This window comes from Brachionichthys hirsutus, unplaced genomic scaffold, assembly GCF_040956055.1.
Source record: "Brachionichthys hirsutus isolate HB-005 unplaced genomic scaffold, CSIRO-AGI_Bhir_v1 contig_725, whole genome shotgun sequence".
NCBI classification, from domain to species: domain Eukaryota; kingdom Metazoa; phylum Chordata; class Actinopteri; order Lophiiformes; family Brachionichthyidae; genus Brachionichthys; species Brachionichthys hirsutus.
Window position 1 is genome coordinate 53,488 of NW_027180473.1, and position 19,688 is coordinate 73,175.

General features: G+C 41.3%; 1 protein-coding gene across 1 annotated transcript in view; it reads right to left on the bottom strand.

Annotated features, from left to right (window-relative positions):
* The window catches only part of LOC137915191 (ADP-ribosylation factor-like protein 15), a 64,330-nt gene continuing 44,642 nt past the window's right edge, over positions 1-19,688 (bottom strand). The window contains exon 5 of the mRNA XM_068758632.1: positions 1-153. Coding sequence (XP_068614733.1) covers positions 1-153 — 153 coding nt within the window. The remainder of the gene's footprint in view (positions 154-19,688) is intronic.

The following is a 19,688-nucleotide window of genomic DNA, read 5'->3' on the forward strand; positions in this document are numbered from 1 at the left end:
TCATATCCTTGCAGGATCTGTGTCCTTGTCCTCCAAAAGGCTAATGAACTGAGCAAAGATCTCCTTCACTGCCTCCATGTTGTCCGTGCTGCTGCCCTCCAGGATCCAGCGCTTCCCTCTGGCCAGAGGCTCGAGCTCAAAGTACTTCTTGACCTGCCGGCAACAATGAAGAATCTGGTTGGTGGAAATATTCAGTTCAAAGTAATGGACTATAGCATTTTATAGTGTACCCAAATATCCAAAAGGTTTACACTCTACTTCATGTTGTAGGTGCACGCACACACACACACACACACACACACACACACACACACACACACACACACACACACACACACACTTTAACAGAAGCAATTAAGTACTCCCTACCGAAAGCCTCAAAATACCCACACCAGTTATTGCATTAAATTGAAAGCCTACAAAGCCTTAATTAAAGTTGAAAGCATTTTCTCACAATTTATAAATGTTTAATTTAACAACTAAGTCAGTGTCAGATTGTAGGTTTTAATATCAAGCAATGGATGATTTTAATAAGTGAAACATCTCCACGGTTGTGGGAGAATATTATGATGAGCTGAATGAAGACTCTGAGGTGAGCTGATTCAAAAGGAGGATTGTTTCAGAGTCTGTTGCATCACAGTTTTAAGAGGCCACACACTTCGTCCTCTGATGCACAGGACATTAAAAAGTGGGGGGAAAAAACAAGCGCACAATATATCATCCCATCCCATAATTAGTTTTCCATGCATACAGTGTTTCCTTCACAAACAAAAAGATAACAGCATGACTTGTAAACTGTCCAAACAGTCTTAAAAACCAAACAAAAGTTCAGAAATAAATGAACACAATATAATAAAATAGAATGAAGGGAAATGAAATGAAAGAGTGCTTCGTTTGGGCCTTGCTGGCTGGACACTGCTCTCTGGAACAGCTGATGATCAACTCTCGACAGTCGGGGCTCATTGATGTCGAGGGCAGAAACAAAAGCAGCTGTCATGTAAAAACAAATCTCAGCCGAGGGAAGCAACGACCTCCACCGAGGTCAGTCCTTCAGACCAGTTCAAGCTGAGAGTAACGGAAGCGCTTTCCTTTGCCCGATGCAAATCAAGCTCAGCCATTTCCCCCCTGCTTGTATGGTGGTGAGGAATGCACGAAGACAACAAATTACAATATATGGAGTCTTCATACGTCCTTTCGGTGTGTGGACTTTCCCGATTTCTTGCAATAAGGATTGTAATCTCATTTTCAAATGGAATGACTGATAAAGGGCATAAACTGGGAAACAGATGTTTATCTGCTAGTAGAAGCCAAGAGATCGGCGATAAAACAAATGCTGACAAACCTCCAAATAAGTCCCGTCTAAAAAGAGCAAACCGTGCACCCCCTGTAAACAACCGTAATCCACACAGGTGTCAGTCACACTCAATGACTTTTCAACTTCAAGTGAAATTGCTTTTGTCTAGACCATGCTGGGCTGTCTAGCTGTGCCATAGTGTGTGGCATGAAGAGGATGTGGAGGAGGAGCGAGGGGGGGTGTATTCTTTGTGTCTGCTTAAATCCAGCCAGCCATGCCCGTGAGTGGGAGAGCGAGCCGCGTCTCCGTCCGTGAGCCGACACTCTGTCCGGGTGTAATGTGAGTTTAATGACAGATTAAGTCACCTCAGCCACGTTTGGCTCAGAGGCCTGACGAGAAAGCCGAGTAGACCCAAACAGTGTTAACAAATCTGTCTGGGTAACCTGAGCTGCCCCAGTCCGGGCTCGAGCCCCAGACCCAGACTGCAGACGATGCGGCTGGCTGCCTGTCTGGTCGGCTGGCTCGCCAGCACGCCTGTAGCCAAGGCCCTCTTCTGGAAGACTCTGCCCCCTGCAATGGCAGACAGGCAAAGCACTGGCAGAGGCAGGCTCACGCTTCTCTCTTCTTATTGTAGCACACACCAAGAGGTTCCTCACAGCACAGCAGATTCCTTCCATCTATGGCGAGATAAGTCTTCTGCATTTGTGGTTATTATAAACAAGCTGCCTGATATACCCACACAATCCCCATTTATTTATTACTGTGTTGGCAGGGACACCTTCATACGGGCCACATGCCATCGACAGAGCACATCCAATCCACAGATTTAATCATACAACAGGTGGACAGGATGGGTCGCCAAAAAATGTCTCAATGTAACATGACAAAAGGAACCCTGTGACCCACGAACAGCCGGGCGCATCAACGCGGACAGTCAACAGCACGGCCCAAACCAGCTCCTCTGAGATTAAGTCCTCCTAAGAACACTTATGCTTGCTTAAGGAACAGCCTGAGTCTGTGGGAAGGGTAAGCCATGCAAGAAGTTGGTTGCCAGACTGCTGCTAGGATGACCATCATCCAGTGTAGCTTCGTCTAGGACAGGTCATGCAGCGAACCTCGCCTTGTGCATGGGAGAAAGCGGCTTGTGTATGCATCAGGGTGTCAAAAAAAAAGAAAATATTTAATCACCTATGTCGGTGTTAACTGTATTCCTGCTGCTGGAAGCCAGCAATATTATCCACCGGTGCATTCTGTTCAGGGGAGAGTCATAAAACTCAGGAAGGCAGATTTCTCCAGGAACAGGCTTGAATGTTTGCAGGTACTTTTGATGGAGCGGCAAATTGAATCGCATGACTTTGCTATTTATTTTCGGTGTGACTGTATGATTCCAGAACTGCAGAAAAACATTACAAGGTGGAAGAGTGGTTTGCTGCAGTGTGCCTACTGCTTAACCGTTACAGAAAGACCCGCTTAAGGTAGTAAAAACATTATGTAAGCAGTTATCAAATGAAGTTTACTGTGCATTTTCACTTTCTTAGCAGGAAGACAGGACACCAGTATTATGATCAAAGAAATTGGAAACTAAGAATGAGATGTTAAGCTACAGTTATAACAGAGTTTTTAATGTTTAAAATAGTTACAAAATATGTACCTGTACCGATTAAAAGCTAGAGATTATATGAGGCAGAATTAATTATCAAAGGCAGGCTGTGCATATTTAATTTGAATACATGATATTCCCATAATATTAGCCCTCTTGATTATTGTGAAGAAGGCCCTAGATTTAAATGAGAAAGCGAGAAGGAATGGAGACTACAGATTTAGAATATAAATTCAACATGAACTGAATTTTAAAAAAGAGACTGGGACACATTTTTATTTACCATGGTTAAAATTGTAATCATCATGTTTTGATTGTCAGATAAATGGATCTTAATTTTGGGGGTTAACCTTTGCGATGTAACAGAGGGAATATGGAGCGTGGATGTATTCATTTCCTGTTTCAACACTTTGAGGTGGGCGGATGGAGCCATGACTCTGCATTACAAGAAAAGTGATTTAATTTTTCACTTTTTTAAGGAAAGGAAAAAAAAAACTTGCACGATGGCCCATTCCGTGACGGCCACTGTCGGCATCACACTGAAAGACTGAAAAGAGAGGAGATATCAAAAACCGGCTTCCAGTCACTGGTGGCTGCTGAGAAAATCCCATGACAGATTTATAGCCACAGATTTATAACCTGTTCTGCAGTAGTGTTTAGTTTAATTTAAACCAGAAACCAGGTTGAGTTAAGCTTAAAAAAAATCCCATTAAATTTCAATTATATTAGCTTGTTGATTGACGAATCATGAACATTATAGAAACAAAGAACTGTAGACACCACTATTCTCGTTATTATAGATGCTAAATTAATATGACAATAATAAAACTTGTTGATCATTGTCATTATTTTATGTGTATCCTTTGTTTCCTATAATAATTGTTTGTTTGTCTTTTCAATTTAAATTAAGTGCTCTTCTCCCAAGACAACAGGGTACACTAAGTTAACGTGCCCTGTTCAGGAATCTCTCTGCCAGAAAGACTTGCTGTGGCTCAATAATCTTGTGCCATGCACACGTACAAATTTAGGAAATCTAGAATCGGCTTTAAGAGTTTCACGCAGGCTCACGGCAAAGCCAGATGGAACAGTTGCAGCTTTGTTGGATCTACTCCAGTAGCAGATCCGTATCACACAAGAGAGTTAAATGACCGGCTCTGTCAACTCTCAATTTCACATTCAGTGCAAGTCTGGCTCTTGCAGTTGTTTCAGGCTCCAAAAGTCTGAGAAAAATATCCAAAATTAAATTCAATAATATCAAATAATACCAAAAATCTCTTCCTGTTGAAGTAATACAATCATAAAAGGAAGGGGAAATGTTCACTTAATATAATTTTGCCTTTCAGCTATGTTTGAAAAAGCCAAAATCTAAAGAGAAGCTGATTATAAAAGGCTGATTCAGATGTGTCATCCTTCAAAGGCCACTTTCCTGCAGGCGGCTATAAAAACTCGTCTTGGGAGCAGGGAGGGTTTTACTCAGTACACTCATTGGAGAAACACGGATTTTGGCCTTGGGCTTTTCATTTGGATAAACCTCAGCAAGGATCCTTTTGCAACAGAAATAACATCCTTTATTCAAAGACTACTTAGAGCATGTGTGCACAAAGTGATGTAGAACAAAGGCAGCCAAAAATATCTTGGCCTCCAATGCTCTTGTCCTAATATGCAACGTAACCGCATGTGTATCCTGCGTTAGTGTCATGTGGCAAAACCTCACCACACCAGTAAGCTATAAACCGGAGAAGGAAGCATTAGTGGGTCTTGGAACTGGGGAAAGTGGCATCCTGAAATATCCAAGACAATCAATTAGACCATCCCTTGACATGTTGGCCCTTGTGAAAATATCCGTCACAAGATACTGGACTGGACTGCATTGAAATGGGAGGGTAATGAGAGATCCTCTTACTATATAATAGATACGCCTTTGTTTGCTTTTCCAGTTTACTTTAAGAGCTTTAAAGACATTAGAGAGCCTGGAGGTCCCCAAAACAGAAGCACTGAAAAAACAAACTTTGCACCATAAACTGCGGGAGGTGTGAAATGCCTTTTTAAGCAGGGCTGTAACACCTTGGGCCGCGGAGCCTGACATTTTCCATCGAAGGGAATTTCTGTTTGCAAGCCCTAGTTTAGGTAGATAACGACCGGATCACCTCCTAAGTGAAAGTATTAGCTGTAGGTGAGGCACATGACACTACCACTCGTGCTTTCTGATATTACGACACTCACTGACTTTTGTAGGGATGGCTAACAAGCAGAGCAGCAAAAAGAACGCGCTGTGTGCTGGTTCACACCAACAAGTCAAGCCAGCATCTTTATGCTTTGGCACAGAGCTGTGGGTGGCTGCTATTTTTTGCAGTATGTTTTAGAGGAATTAAAGGGCTGGCCAGAATCATGCAATTGGGGCCAAGTACAAGAGACAAAAGGACTCTGGAACTAATCCAGAAACTAATGTAGAAGAAGGAAAAAAAGCCATGTGCAGTTCTAATAGAAATGGTGACAAACAACTTCAAACGTGGACCATGGCGGTGGAGATTGAGCGAAATACACAAAGATATTAACTTTCAATGCTGGCTAAACAAAAGACAGAACACAACATATAACGAGAATAATGTCTATATAACAGATAACAAAATAATACAAAACGCATCGGAGCGCCAGACTGGCAATTTATGCAGTCTTGACAAAAGACCAGGTGAGCTGAATCACACAGGTTGAATATCTGTCAAACGCCACACAACAAGGAGACAGTTCTTCGCAACACATCACTTCTCCATTATGAAGCCGACACACTTTTGGTTGGTGAGGATAATCGTGCTGCAAACCCCTGAGGGAGACGGTTCTGTTCTGGCCCAGAAACAGATTTCAGGACCGAGAGCCAGATTTCAGTGGTGGGATCACAAAGAACTCTTGCCAGATTTGTCTCTTGTCTGGACCTGGCCCTTGAAAAGTCTCAGTGGGAATTTTTTATTTTTTTTTAGTTAACCACATCCACCTATGATGCCCCCCTGAGATGCATTCTCAGGGGGCATCACTGCAGCATTTTTGCTGAAAACTGAGGCCATGTCCACACGTAACAGGGTATATCCAAAAAATATATATTTCTTTGGTTTGGCCTGTCATCCACACAAAACCTTATATTTCTGTCACTAAAAACGAAGGTTTTTGAAAACTCTGGTTACTGCGTGAGGACATCTGTAAACAGAGTTTTAAGTTTAGTAACGTCACTCCACGACGAAAACTGCTGTGACATGATGTCACTGACATCATATGTGTGCGACCCGTATTTACATTCAGAAACAGCACGGACGCCTTCAAAACGTATCGCTTATTGCTTACATGTTGACTTTATAATCCAAAACTACGTCTATGAGCAATTCTGCCTCCTTGTCGGCCCACACGAACAAGCCTGACGTCATTCATGTTTTGCGACGGGGACAGAGGGATGTAGCGTTCTGATTGGATAGGATTTGGGGAACTACGACGCTGATTGGTTTGGTATGCTTATGAATGTGTTTAACAACGCTTATGTGGTTACGTGTGGATGCATTTTTTTTTGTGGTTTTTAAATAGACCCAGCTACGTGTGTACATGGCCTGAGTTCTTTGGTTTTTTACATCGCAAAAAGGTTTTGCATTCAGATGGCAACATTTTCAAAAATACTATAGTACACATGCCAGTGGTTGGCAGTGTCACCTTTCAACAGGGATTCTAAATTAATAGTGTTAATAAAGTCTTAAGAGAATTTCCAGAAAGTTCAAGCCTGTTTTCTGCTCTCAGTCTGCCCATCCACATATGGGAATAGGGCTGGAATTGTAGTAAGGATATCCATTATGGTTTTCAGAGAGGTGCTGTTTTCATTACAAAAGGGAACTTGCATTTTCAGGCCAACAAAACACTGATTTCATATAAAAGAATGGGGGGGAAATGCAACAAATGTTTACTGTGTCTGGGTGCAATGGTTGTTGTGTTCATGGTCTTTAAGACAGAGATGGAAGTGTTGGACTTGACAGGCAACAAATTCACAATTAAGTCTCCACGTCACAGTGCCAAAACTGAGCTGCCTTTAGATTTACTGTCCCGTTCCACTCGTGGGACTGTGAGTCTCCCAGGCTCAGTTGAGTACAGGTTCAAAGTGAATCACTTAAGGTGCACTTCTCTTCAAAGGCAGCTGACCACTGCCAGATCACAACCATCCTCACAGGTCCTGTAAATCTAGGCAGGACTGCACATCCTGACCCTTTCAGTAGCACGGGGGCAATTATTTTTATTTTTCTTGCGGCAGATCAGATGTCTTCCAAAAACATTGGCTGCTCCTGCTGGGCAAATGACTCATGTCTCCATTCTGGTAGTGGCAACAACAGATGTATGTTTGTTGGCAGAACACAAATTAAAATGTAACCCAAATACTGGGAATTAGGGCTGCATGATAATTGAGTAATATTTAACCATTTTCATCAGCGATAGTTCAGTGATGACAATATGTGATTCTATAAATTGACTGTTATGAAATCAATAATATTGAGCTTTTAGAAAAACCACGTCATTACATGATATAAGAACATTCTATTAACAGATGAGCAACATTCAGAATTCAGCATATAACAGGCAAATTGCAATATGGACATTTGTCAAACAGCATTCATAAACCCATTGGCATAATGTCTGTATTAGCGTAACAGCCCAGAATACATTTCCCTTTGGGTCTTCTCTCTAAAAGCAATCAAGGACTGCTAGCCTAATGATGATACAGTTAGGAATTAGTGTGGGCTGGGAGTAACGCAAAGAAAAAAATCCTCTTCTTGTATAGGCTGGAGAGAAATTTGCGGTTGGAGTCACTGGGACGTAGCCCCTTCACCAGGGGATGATCTGTAGGATACCGAGTAAGGTTTGTGACGCTACAACATCTGCATGCAATGGGGAAGAAAGGTGTCCATGTTTGCCTTGCCTTATTACAGATTCACAGTAACTCAATTTATTAAAAGGCCAAGATCTTCTTGATAAGGAACATCTGGTCTGTGGAACTTAAACGGGTGAGCTGGCACCCGGCCTATATGCTCCCTGCTAAAGGGGCAAATGCACCAGCACCTACCCTCAAGCTTGTTCTTGTGAAGAGGCTCCACCTTGCTGTAGCAGCCCACACAGAGGGCCCTCAGAACCCAGGAGGTCTATTACAAGCCACCCCTCCTCCTCCAAGGGACCCCCGAGTAGTACCCTCCATCCCTTTCACTCTGGGGCCCCCTTTTCACGCTCCAGCCATGACAGTTGACCAGCTTGAAATCTGCAGCAGGCCTCTGCTTTAGCACACAGCACACGGCATTACAATCAAAGTGCTCCCCTCCTGCAAAAGATTTAAACCATGTGCCAAGTTAAACTCTGCACACCCATTTGCTCTCTGTCAAACACACTCTCTCATACACTAAAAAACAATCATACTTGTAATTTAATGTTGCTGGATGCCCCCCCCCCCCCCCCCAACTTTTCTGCTTGCATACCTTCTCGTGTTCGTAATCATTACCACATCTCCACATTGTTCCTTTCCGTGTTGCTGCATCTATACGTGTGTTTTCTATAAATCAATTGCAAATTATGGCTATACTGAGATTACACAACACATCCACAATGGCCTTTAAGATTTGAACTGCATTTGTAAAACGTTGCCATACAAACATAGAAACGCTCAGGCAAAAATCATTAGTCATATTTAGATTTGTCAAAGAGAAAAAACCTCAATGGATGCAAAACATGATGAAAGAGAACCCCCAGACTCCCAGCTTTTGATCCCCGTGAGTCAGCAATGGAACCCAGGGGTCAAACCGCACGCTGAATAGGCTTTTCGGAAGTCTTGTCCTGGATAGTGGCGGCTGGTCATTCGACCCTGCTTGACCAGCAGACAAAGGGGGGGGGGGGGGGGCACTGACCACAACTGGAATGGGGGAGATTCTTTTCTCCGCCAATGGAAAGTGTGGTCTTCAATAGGGTCTGGCTGCCTGAATTGTGCTCCACACTGATTTTGAGAAAAAGGACCCACTGGGGTCAGGGTTCAGAAGCATTTGACGTGGATTGTGGGAAAAGGCATGCGTGGTGCCCGCACAACCTGCTGACTGCCCTCTCACCCACGGTGCCCCTTAACCTCCCAAAGGGACAGGCCAGCAGCCTCGGGATGACAGGAAGAGAAAGGCTGTATGGGTGGGAAAAAGGAAGGAAAGTTGAGATGAAGGTGGGTGGGAGGATTGAGGCTACGTAAGAAAGATAAACCATCAAAGAAATTAGGAGTTTCTAAGTAGCTTCCCATATTGTACTCAAACTGTCTAGTGCACATTCTCTAGAGGGTAATCAATATCTGCTCCTTGACTGGTTTTCCAGCCCTCACCTCCCAAGAAGGGATGGCTGAAGCACAAGGTACACATTTGCGAGCTCTCTCCTGACACAATGTCTGTCGTCTCTTTTTGTCTAATCATTCAAAACCAGTCAAAAATAGACCATAAAGAAAATCACCATTTACAAAAAATATATATAATTTTAAGATGAAAAATATCCAGAATTGCTACTCTGTCATTACAAGTGTAGTCCAGCAGATTTTCAAGGTGCCCCCCACCCTGCCCTGCTTTAATGAGTAGCCAGAATACGGCTCAGGGTGGATACATTTGCCAAGCAACGATTCTACAAGCCTGTTTAGGCTTCATGGTCATGCAAATTTGAGGAAATTGGTTTAGTAATTAGTTTCAGGTAGTCAGGAAAAATGTTGAAGAATGTTGGGAAAATTTAAGAAAACTTTCTTGATCTGCTCCTTTTATCTGGATGTGAATCAAAATGTAAAAAAAATCTTCCCTGGCCCATCCAGCAAGTTTCATGGGAATCTATCCAGTAGTGTCTTGCTTCATCCTACAACTGATATGAAAAAAACATTACATCCTTGGTTGCAAAATGACAAGCTTCCTACTTTGTTTTCTTCCACAAACTTGGAGAGGATTTGATAATCAGAAAGAGACAGGAGTATCTGTAAAGGTGTAACTCACTCTCCAGCTACCAGTGAAGCTAAGCTACATCACAGGTTGTGGAGTGGGACACTGTTTCTGTGAGCTTCAACAATCACAATTTCTCATCTCCACACCGGGAATTAACATTAGTGATGCTAGAAAGCACCGCTTGTTTTAACCAAAGGTGAAATAATCAAAAATAACCTTGTGGGATTTGTTGGGCAAAAGCGCTGTTCGAACACCTCCACATTAAGTTACATGACTGAATAATTAAATCACACACAAGCAAGGTAACACAAGACTGAAAGGCTGACGCTGGGATTTAAAGACATCTTAATTGTACCAGTTTAAAGTTCTCTTGGAAAACCAAGCTGTCAGTGCTGTTTACCAGGGAGGATAGAATCATCTACCTGGGGGGCCACTGGCTGGATGGAGACGCCTCTTGAAAACTAGCATGCGGTGCTTTAACTGGAATGTCACACTTTGGGGTGCTACACAGTACACCTCATCAGCAGAGAGGAGAAACATAATATACTTGCAAGAGTAGTGTGGTGTTTCGTTTGCTCATAAATAGGAGAGCAAAAACTCACTCAACTGCAGGTTTCCCAAATGAACATTCTTTATCTATTGCCATTTATTACAATGAAAATATGTCTCATTTAAAGGGCGAAAACCGTACAACGCAAAAGACGCACTGAACCGTCAAGTTTTGAAAATGATCATTTCACGTACTCAGAAGAGTTGAAACAAAGCAATTTACTGCACATGAATTATGTATACATCATTAAATATGTCCTTGATTACAGTAAAATGCCTCTATTATGCAGCCGACATGTCAACAACTAACTTCAGTGCAATGTTACACTGTGGTCAATGTGTTTATGTATTGTGGATGTAGTATATGTACCCGTATTTAGTGCTTTGTGTGATAAATGAGGGACAGAGCTCGGCAAGGTCACCTGGACCTCATCCCTTTTTAAGACCGTAGCCACAAACTCACAAGTTAGGGAGGGGAGGAGGGGGTTGGGGTGTCTGGGTGCTGCCTGGTTCCAGTCTAGACGGCTCAATATGCAGTTGACTTTTTAAACCTGCTCGTCTGGGAAAAAAGCAGACATGAGGTAAGAGAGGACAAGCTGCAGCAGAGATGGAGTGGTGCATTCTGACTGCCACAGCAAGCTAGATGGACTCTCTACGTGCAGGGAGAGAGAGAGAGGGCAAGAGAGAGAGAGGCAGAGAAAGAGAGAGAAATGTATATGTACAGACACAGAGGCAGGAAGGCAGAGAGCAGGCGAGTCACTAGTGGTAGCTTAGCTGTCAAGGTCACTGAGCTGCAGACTAAAAGGTCTTGCCACCTTGGTCCCAGACGTAATTTTGTACTGTAATTGCACATTTGCAAAATGCAATATTTCCCATCTTTGATGGGCCTTTGTTCCAGATACAAGTGAGGAACTTCTGAGGGGCATAGAACTCCTTCATCTACTCGGACTCTCAGTCTCTGTCTTGTGCACGCGCACACGGTATGGACACTCACTTTATTTCCTGATGAGCCTGTGCAGATTTCTTAATGTCCGAAAGGCGTACTGCAGTCATTTGGGAGTTTCCTTTAGTCCCAATCTTTGGCAGTGTAGTGGACAAAAATTATTTGACATTGCAAAATGGTCTCATCTTTAAAAGACTGGCAATGTGCCCTTTTGGAAGTTAGCGTAATAATTACTCTGCAAAGGGAGGAAGACAGATTATATTGGCTCATCTCTACATTTGCAACATTACTTAACTCTCTTGAGGTAAAAGCAACCCGGTGAAGGATACTGACATCTGCTGAATCAATCACAAACCATTTCTGGCTGTCCTACTGGTTCTGAGTGCTGAGTACTCACTACTGATTATTAACAAAGGGGAGCATGAGTGGAATATTTCTTATTTGTGAGCAATAACTTTTTTGCTGTTGATTATTCTAACTAGGCAGACAATAATTAAACATTTCCTCTGTGGTGACGCAAGATATTGTAAGAATGATCCTAACAACCTAGTTTGGGACATTGGTAACAGTGTTGCTCCTGTTCAATGATTGGTCCCTACCTGTGCCTCATCTTCTCCACAACCAATCAGCAGCTACAGGGTAATTTAGAGTCACTACCGTCACAGGTCACAATGACACACATGCCATGTGCCAGACGTTTGACGGAGGTTTCAGACACCCAGCGCCACATGAATCACCGAGCACCACCCAATGTGTGCCAAGACCCGCAAGTTGGGTGCAAAATGAGACAGGGAACGGTGGTTGACTAGCCACTTCTGTCTATTCCCAACAGTTGGATCGAAGCGACAAAATGACGCAATGTCAAGTGACGGCAATGGGCACTGAATTAGAGCTACTCACATGGGACTTCTATGTTTAATTAGCAGAAATATGAAACAAATGAACACTCCAACATTGGCCCAATGTTCTGAGCATGAGAAATAAATATATCAACTACGACCTTTTCTTTTTTTAGAAAAGCAAAACAAAATGTCCAGTATCTATAGATGTTCCTTGTGTTCGTGGACAAGTTAATTAACTTGTCTGAAATTTAAAATAATATGTTATACAGTTTTAATTACATTTTAAGTGCCTTGAATCTGAACAATGGATCACATTGATGTACGGTATTATTCATCAAATTGAAGGTAGAAGTAGGGCAGGCAAGACTCAGCATGTGCTGAACTCCGTGACTTATGCAGGGCAGGTCATTCAAAAGTGACTACATTGATAGAAGTGTAATTGCTTGCTGTAAATACAACACGCTGATTTATGAACTAATGAATAGCCAAAAGGAAATTGTCCTTCAGATGCAACATTCAAGTCGCCATCTGGATATCTACCACCTGTCGTGAGTGAGTAAGTGAATTATGTGCTAAGGAACAATATGCGTCATATTTCAAACGAGTCACAGTTTACTAACTTTGACAATTACTACAGTAAAGAGCATTTCCAACCCATTAGCCAATCGATTCAGCTACCATTTTATCAATGAATATTTTCACGCAGCTCTCAACAACACAATTAGTCATCTTCATTTATGCTTGCACTCCCTCCAGTTTTTACAGGCCGTTGTCAATTGTGTTTGGATACATATACTGTATGTATATATATATATTGCACATTGGGTGTAATAGAATTTCTTTGCAAACATTTTTCAAGAACATTTTCTAGAAGATAGATAATACTTCTACTTTCAGCAGGAACGGAGAGTGTTATTGCTACATTCGTCTAATTAAGGGATATTAACAATTATTCTGCCATTTGTTTGTTTTGTGGTTAAATGGAGGTACAGGTACAATCATACTGTAACTGTGTAAATGTCTGGTGAACAATAATGTCTGTCAACGTAAATGCATCTCCCAAAGCACTCAATGACAAGAGATAATTACGCAAATGTCTCCGTTCAACATGCCATTGTCTGCTTGTAAGTCGTAGGCTGTAATTATGAGGACTAGAATGCCTCTCCACTGTTTGTGCCTGGAAGTTCATGAACACACACGCAATCTCTCGACAGGCTAGGACTACCAAACAAATGGGGAAAGAGTAGGATACACTTTTAGAATTGTAAGTATTTAGCCTCTTAGACATTGAGTCAAAAAAAATTAAAAAAAGGCATCTTTCAAGAGTTTTTTCTCATACATTGGAAAACAAAAGATTTCTGAAGTGAAATAAAGAATGAAAGGAAAAGTCCGGTCTGTCTATAAAACCTTAGATTACGGCGCTACTGCAGCCTTTATCTGAAGCGATATCACAGTCCCAAACATTCAGGTAAGTTGATACTTGAATAGTATGGCAAGTTTGGCTATATATCGACATATCCTTCCACATTTTGGTTAATTTGCTTACACCTTAAACTGAGAACACTAACAAAATGTATAAACACTGATATAACATGCCTCATAAAGGAGAATTCATGTAGGGACAGAGATTCATCCATCTAACTTCAACAGCTTTTAGAATTTCATGTCAAGCAAAATTTAGCTACTTCCGGTTTCCTTATTTGAACATAAAAGTGCCTGATTCTAAAATTGCTTTGATTCTGTCAGCCAACACCAAAAACAAGCCAGACCACCAGCCCACAATTCCTTCATGGTATAATGTGACATGGCATACCGGGGGAAATGTTTTCACTCAGGCCTCACATATCCACAAAGATGAAAACACAAATAGGTGGTTTTGCAAATCCAGTGCATGTTGGTGGCACAATCTTGCATTAGTCCCACCTTCTTGAAGCCCGGGTGGAACAACATTCTGTTGAAATGAGACAGATTTGTATTGAAACAAATGCATAATTAGGATTTTGACTCTGAGCTTTATTGCAGTGGCCCGACACGTCTTTCAGCTAACACCCCCTCTTCTAAAATGCAATCAAAGTCCACCTTGAAAACATCAGTGAAGATGCAAGACGAGACGGCACATCACACAACCATGTCATGAATCTTCAAGTCAGTTAAAAAACAGAAAATAAATATCTAGTGAAAGCAGGCGCGAGCCATTGGCAACACAGAATTACACAACACATGGTCAAATCAAGATTTGTTCTTTTTTTTTCTTTTCATCTTTGGGACAATAATTCAATTATTTTTGTTTCCTACCATCAGAAAACTTTAATTCAGCTGTTTCGAGAAGAAGCAGAGAGAGAGAGAGAGAGAGAGAGAGAGAGAGAGAGAGCGCGAAAGAGCAACACTATTTAATTCTCTTTTCGTTACTGGAATATTAACTACAGTGTTTTTACACTGACAAGATTTTGTCTTATGGAAGAATTATTCTTTCAAGTTAGGATTCTCAAATAATAGATGAACAGGGTGGATAACTGCCTTGCTCCAAAAGGGTAAACGAGACGAGTGAACATACTTCTCAGCCCAGGTTTACAGCAGACTGCTTTTTCCTGTGCAGCCATCTCTTGATTTGGAGACGTTTGCTTTTAAAGAGCAGGACCGATGCTCAGGTGTAGGCCCCCAGGCTACACTAATCCTTCTTGAAGTGCCCGTGCCATTAGACCGTGTAATCAGGAATGCGCTGCAAAGCAGGTGTGTTAATAATGCTTATTAAAAGAAATGCCATTTACTGCCGTCTGCTTTGGATACCTGAAGTTGGTGATGTCATGACAGACATAAAAGAGGAAGGGCGAGACGAGGAGGTAAGGTTAGTGAGGAGTATTTTCGCAGACTGGCGAGTCCAGACAGAGAGGCAGAGCGAAAATAGCTCAAGGGGCAAACAAGGTAACCTTTTTTCAAAAGACGCTTCAGGGGGTGTCTGCCAAGTCCCACACAATACTGTCTGCAGCAAATGTCTGTGCTGCAGTTGTTCTGCACCGCAGAACGCTATCTTAAATTGTGTATGTTCTTCAGGCAGATCAAATCCTCTAAAAAAAAAAAAGAGCGAAGCTGCTCAGCTAAATTAAAGCAGCATCGCCAACTGATGTGTAACTTGCTATGACAGCTGCAAAAAAAAAACATTTACTTGGCTCTGAGCCCTGGAAAGATATAAATCATTGCTTCATACTGAAAAAAATTAAAATTAATCAAGATTTAAATGATTTAATAGATATTGGACTTTCATACATTGCAACATATGTTCAAGTCAATTTTGAATGAAATCCAAAGACATACACAATATAGGTCCAATGAAAATGTAGCTGATTGAGTTGAAAAGCAATCAAGGAATGTCGTTCTAGGTCCAGCTACATTAGTGTCGTGTCAAAATAGGAATTTTTCATGCATACAAAATTTCAATGGTAAATGCACTTGCACCATTTTTTAATACTCAACTACTTTCAACTATCCAAACCTATATTCGTTTTCGAGAAGGAGCTAAAAACACCATAATCCTTGTGGAATCGGCAAACCAAGGTAAGAAGGAGTAACGAGGTAAAAATAAATTTGTGTTGCTGTGAATATTGAGCAACCACTGCTGCTAATTTAAACTTCAGAACTGTACTTGCACAACTGAATTCACATGTGGCACCAGCTCATTTTGCATAATTTAGAGTGACAAATCACATCGGTGCACTTTGATCTCAAATCGAACAGGTTGTTGTTAGGTCTATATAGATCCTGATATCCGTGCGCACATAGAGGAACGTAGACTACAATCAGTGTCTGAACCATAAATGACACAAGGCATATAAAGAAGTCATACAGAAGTCACTGAACATTTCTTGTCAATCCTCAACATAGAAAAGTAAATGTCACCTGATATAGATCTAGAATCAGATCCCTACATAGGTCTCCTACATAGCAACTGTTGTCAACCACACTGCTCAATGTACTTGAAAGATGAGAATATATATGTGGATGGACTGCACACCCATGCCAGCTGGGGCATCCTCACTTTGTTCTAAATGTGGAGAAGGATAGTGTAACATGGATCAAATGTTTATGAGATGTATAGATAAGAACTCAAGAAACCAGATGAACCTTAGAAATAAACTAAGCGTTCCCCCCCCGTAAAGTTACTAAAGAAATTACCTTTAATTTAATTGGAATCTGCTGACATGACAGGAAACATTCAGAATCTTGCATTTATTAATGCACACAAGTACCATCACTAATGTAGCTAACAGTCACTTACTCATTGAGGATGTGTTGCTGGTCCAAAGAACAAAATGACATAAGTGAATGAGGAATGAATGAGTGTGGAAGCAAAACTGCAGAATTTAAGTGCCACAAAGCAACTGGCCATGTCCTGTCTTTGTGTCCAAAGGCCAGAGTGCATCCTCTGAGTCGCCTGATGCGCTCAGACTTCATTCATGGGTAATGTACCAGACCGAGCAGATTACTCCTCTTTCTTCATTTTCTCCACTCAGCCGAGGAAGCCCTCTCCAGGCACGGCTTCTCACCCACTTTCTCTGTAGTACTGTGCCGAGTTGATAGACAGCTCCCGTCAGCATGGCTGACTTTAAAAGCAACAAATCTGACAGCGAATCTAGAAATATTTAAAGTAATACGATTGTGTTTCGGTCAGAAAATGTTACAAGCTTCAAAGTCAGCTCCTCTTAACCTGGGATCAAACTTCGCTTCGCTATGAGTCTTGGTCATACTGGTTAGTACCGGTACTTGCAATCAGAATGTAACTGTGGTGCTTCAGGTGGCACCGCACAAAGAGTGTACAAGAACAATCAGTTAATTTGTGCTTGGTCAATGCTTTTCCTCTGCGTGAACAACTTTTCAGCAAGGATTCTTTGAAGTCATCTTTACAACTGAATCATCACAGCGATTGAGCGATTGCTAGCAGGTACGTGTGCTTCCTCTTGTCCTCAAAAGAACCATCTGAAGATTTCCACATTGGTTCTGCACTGTGGGCAATGCTGGAACACTATGCAGTGTTTACATACACTCATTCATCCATCGCACACATAAAAGTGATGGAGGAGCGTTGGGCAATGAGGCATTCCCATCTAATCCATGGCCTATTTGTGTCCAAAGAGAGGTGGCTGCTCGAATGCAAACATGCAAAATATATATGTTCATTACTTGTTGCGTAAAAATGCAAAAATTTAAATCTGTCTTGATCATGAGATTTTGTGAAATATTTCAAACCGTAAAAAAAAATATGTATGGAAAACATTGCACAAAAGATCTGAATGAAATTATACAAATCCCAAAACTAAAATTGCCTTTGCAGACACACTGATTGAAGCGGCGAAGGATCGGAAAAGAGAAGCTGCTATTGACGCTAAACTCACCTTGCTCGATGACAAGTCTTGTCAGAGCTCAAAACTGACTGAATGAATTCTGGCACTGAACATTTCCACCCTTCCTACATCGAGTCATGTAACCATACAGGTCTAATGAAAACATAATAGAAATAAAATTATCCATCACTCACACACAGCAATGTTCTGCTGGTTAATCTGATCAGGAAATTCTTTCACCATTCATTCATTCAGTGGATTGTGTCTTTCAGTAACGTATTTTACTGCAACATAAACAGAGCGATATGCTCACTATCACGCCGCCGCACAGATGGCCCGTTTTCAGCAGTGCTCAATGCTGACTTTGACATTGGCGCCGTTACAAATTCAGGCAGACAGAGTGAAAGAAAGAATAAAAAAAAAAAGGGAAGAGCTGGCATATGAGTAAGGTCCACAGGTTTGGCATCCAAAGAGGCTGGCAGAAACGCAGCTAAAGATGGCTGAGTGCATTCCCAGCCTTGACAAAACAAATGGAACTGTTGTTTGGGTTCAGACTAGTTGGGCCCTTAGAAAGGACACCCCGGGAGGGAGGTGGAGGGGTGTGCAGGCCAGACGAGGACATACGAGGACACAAGAGAAGGTTGCATGGCTCACACCACCCACGTCAGCTCCAGCCAACCGCATCAAACTGTTCCCAGAGTTTGTGGAGACAACAAAAAAAAAGAAGGGTCGAACTTAAGAGGAATTCAGAACACTATATATACAGTATACATACATATATACAAAAAACACAAGAACAATTGGTGAATTTGTGGCAGGTATTTTCAAATTCACCAAAGAATGAAATATGGTGTGAACACACCATGACATTTAGCATTCTAAACTTCACATCTATTAATATTTTCAGAATGAATGTAACCGTGGTGCTTCAGGTGACACATCAAAGATCCGAAGTTAAGATATTACTCAACCGTAAATGAATTGTAAGGTTAATAATGGCAGGCGTTTTTTTCCATCCACAGGGAGGGTGACTGGTCAGGAAGCTGAGGGGTGGCCAGTCCTTCCGACATGATTAGCACCAACAATCGAGCTGAGGCAGTAAAACTGCTAAATGTGCCACAAAGAGAGAAAAAGAGATTAATGGCTGATTTTAAATCACAGTTTAAGAAGAATGAGGATTCCTGCTCAGATAATCTGTACTACCAAATGTTTGGTTAAAACAATTTTTATTTTTTTTAAAATCATTTTTTTTGTTAAATTCAGCTAATTTAAAACAGCAAAAAATCTTAACCCTGTAGAGCCTGAACCATGACAAAATTCAAAAATCTAATTTTTGAATCATGTTTATTGAACCTTCTGACAAATTTGTCAAGACATTTAACATAAATTTGCATATGTGCTTTAATTTGAATCCTTTTTACTACATCTGGCATTTAAGCATGTGCAATATGCAAATTAATGTCTGAAGATTTTCAGGAAAATAATATTGTCACCAGAAGCAATCCTGCATTCTGGATCACTATAAAAATGCGTGTTAACGTTGCAATCAACAGACTATTAAAACTTACTGCTCTGGCTCCTCTAAATATTCTAAATTTTAGAGCAGATTTTTTTTTAGGTGCAGGCTTCCATTTTTAGATTGCAACGTGTAGAATTGCAGAACTCACCTTTAATGTCAAGGAACTTTGAACTCTAAAGTTTAAATAATTTTATGTCAATGGAGCTTGTTTACCATTGTCACTAGATGTGATTACTTTTCTGTGTGTGTGTGTGTGTGTGCCTACAGCATGTAGAGTCGTAGAACTTTTTTGTATCTGCTATTTCAGTTCATTGATTTCTATTTACTGACGTTTGAGTTACAGGGAAGGATTCGTATGCATGTAAAAACAACATTTGCACAGCACCAACTAACCAACTAATGTAAAATCACTTGAATTCTTATTATATCCTTTGCCACCAATGACATAAGTCAGGTGTTATGGTTATGAGGTTTTGTTTGAGGTATCACTAATTCTCTCTCCCATCGTTCTTTCCACCTAATGTTGTAAAAATGTGTAACACATAATACTGGAGCATGTACGTACTGTAATCAACTGTCTAAATACTAATGCTGACCGCATACACTCATGTCAGTAGTTCCTCCCACCCTAAGGAAGGCAATA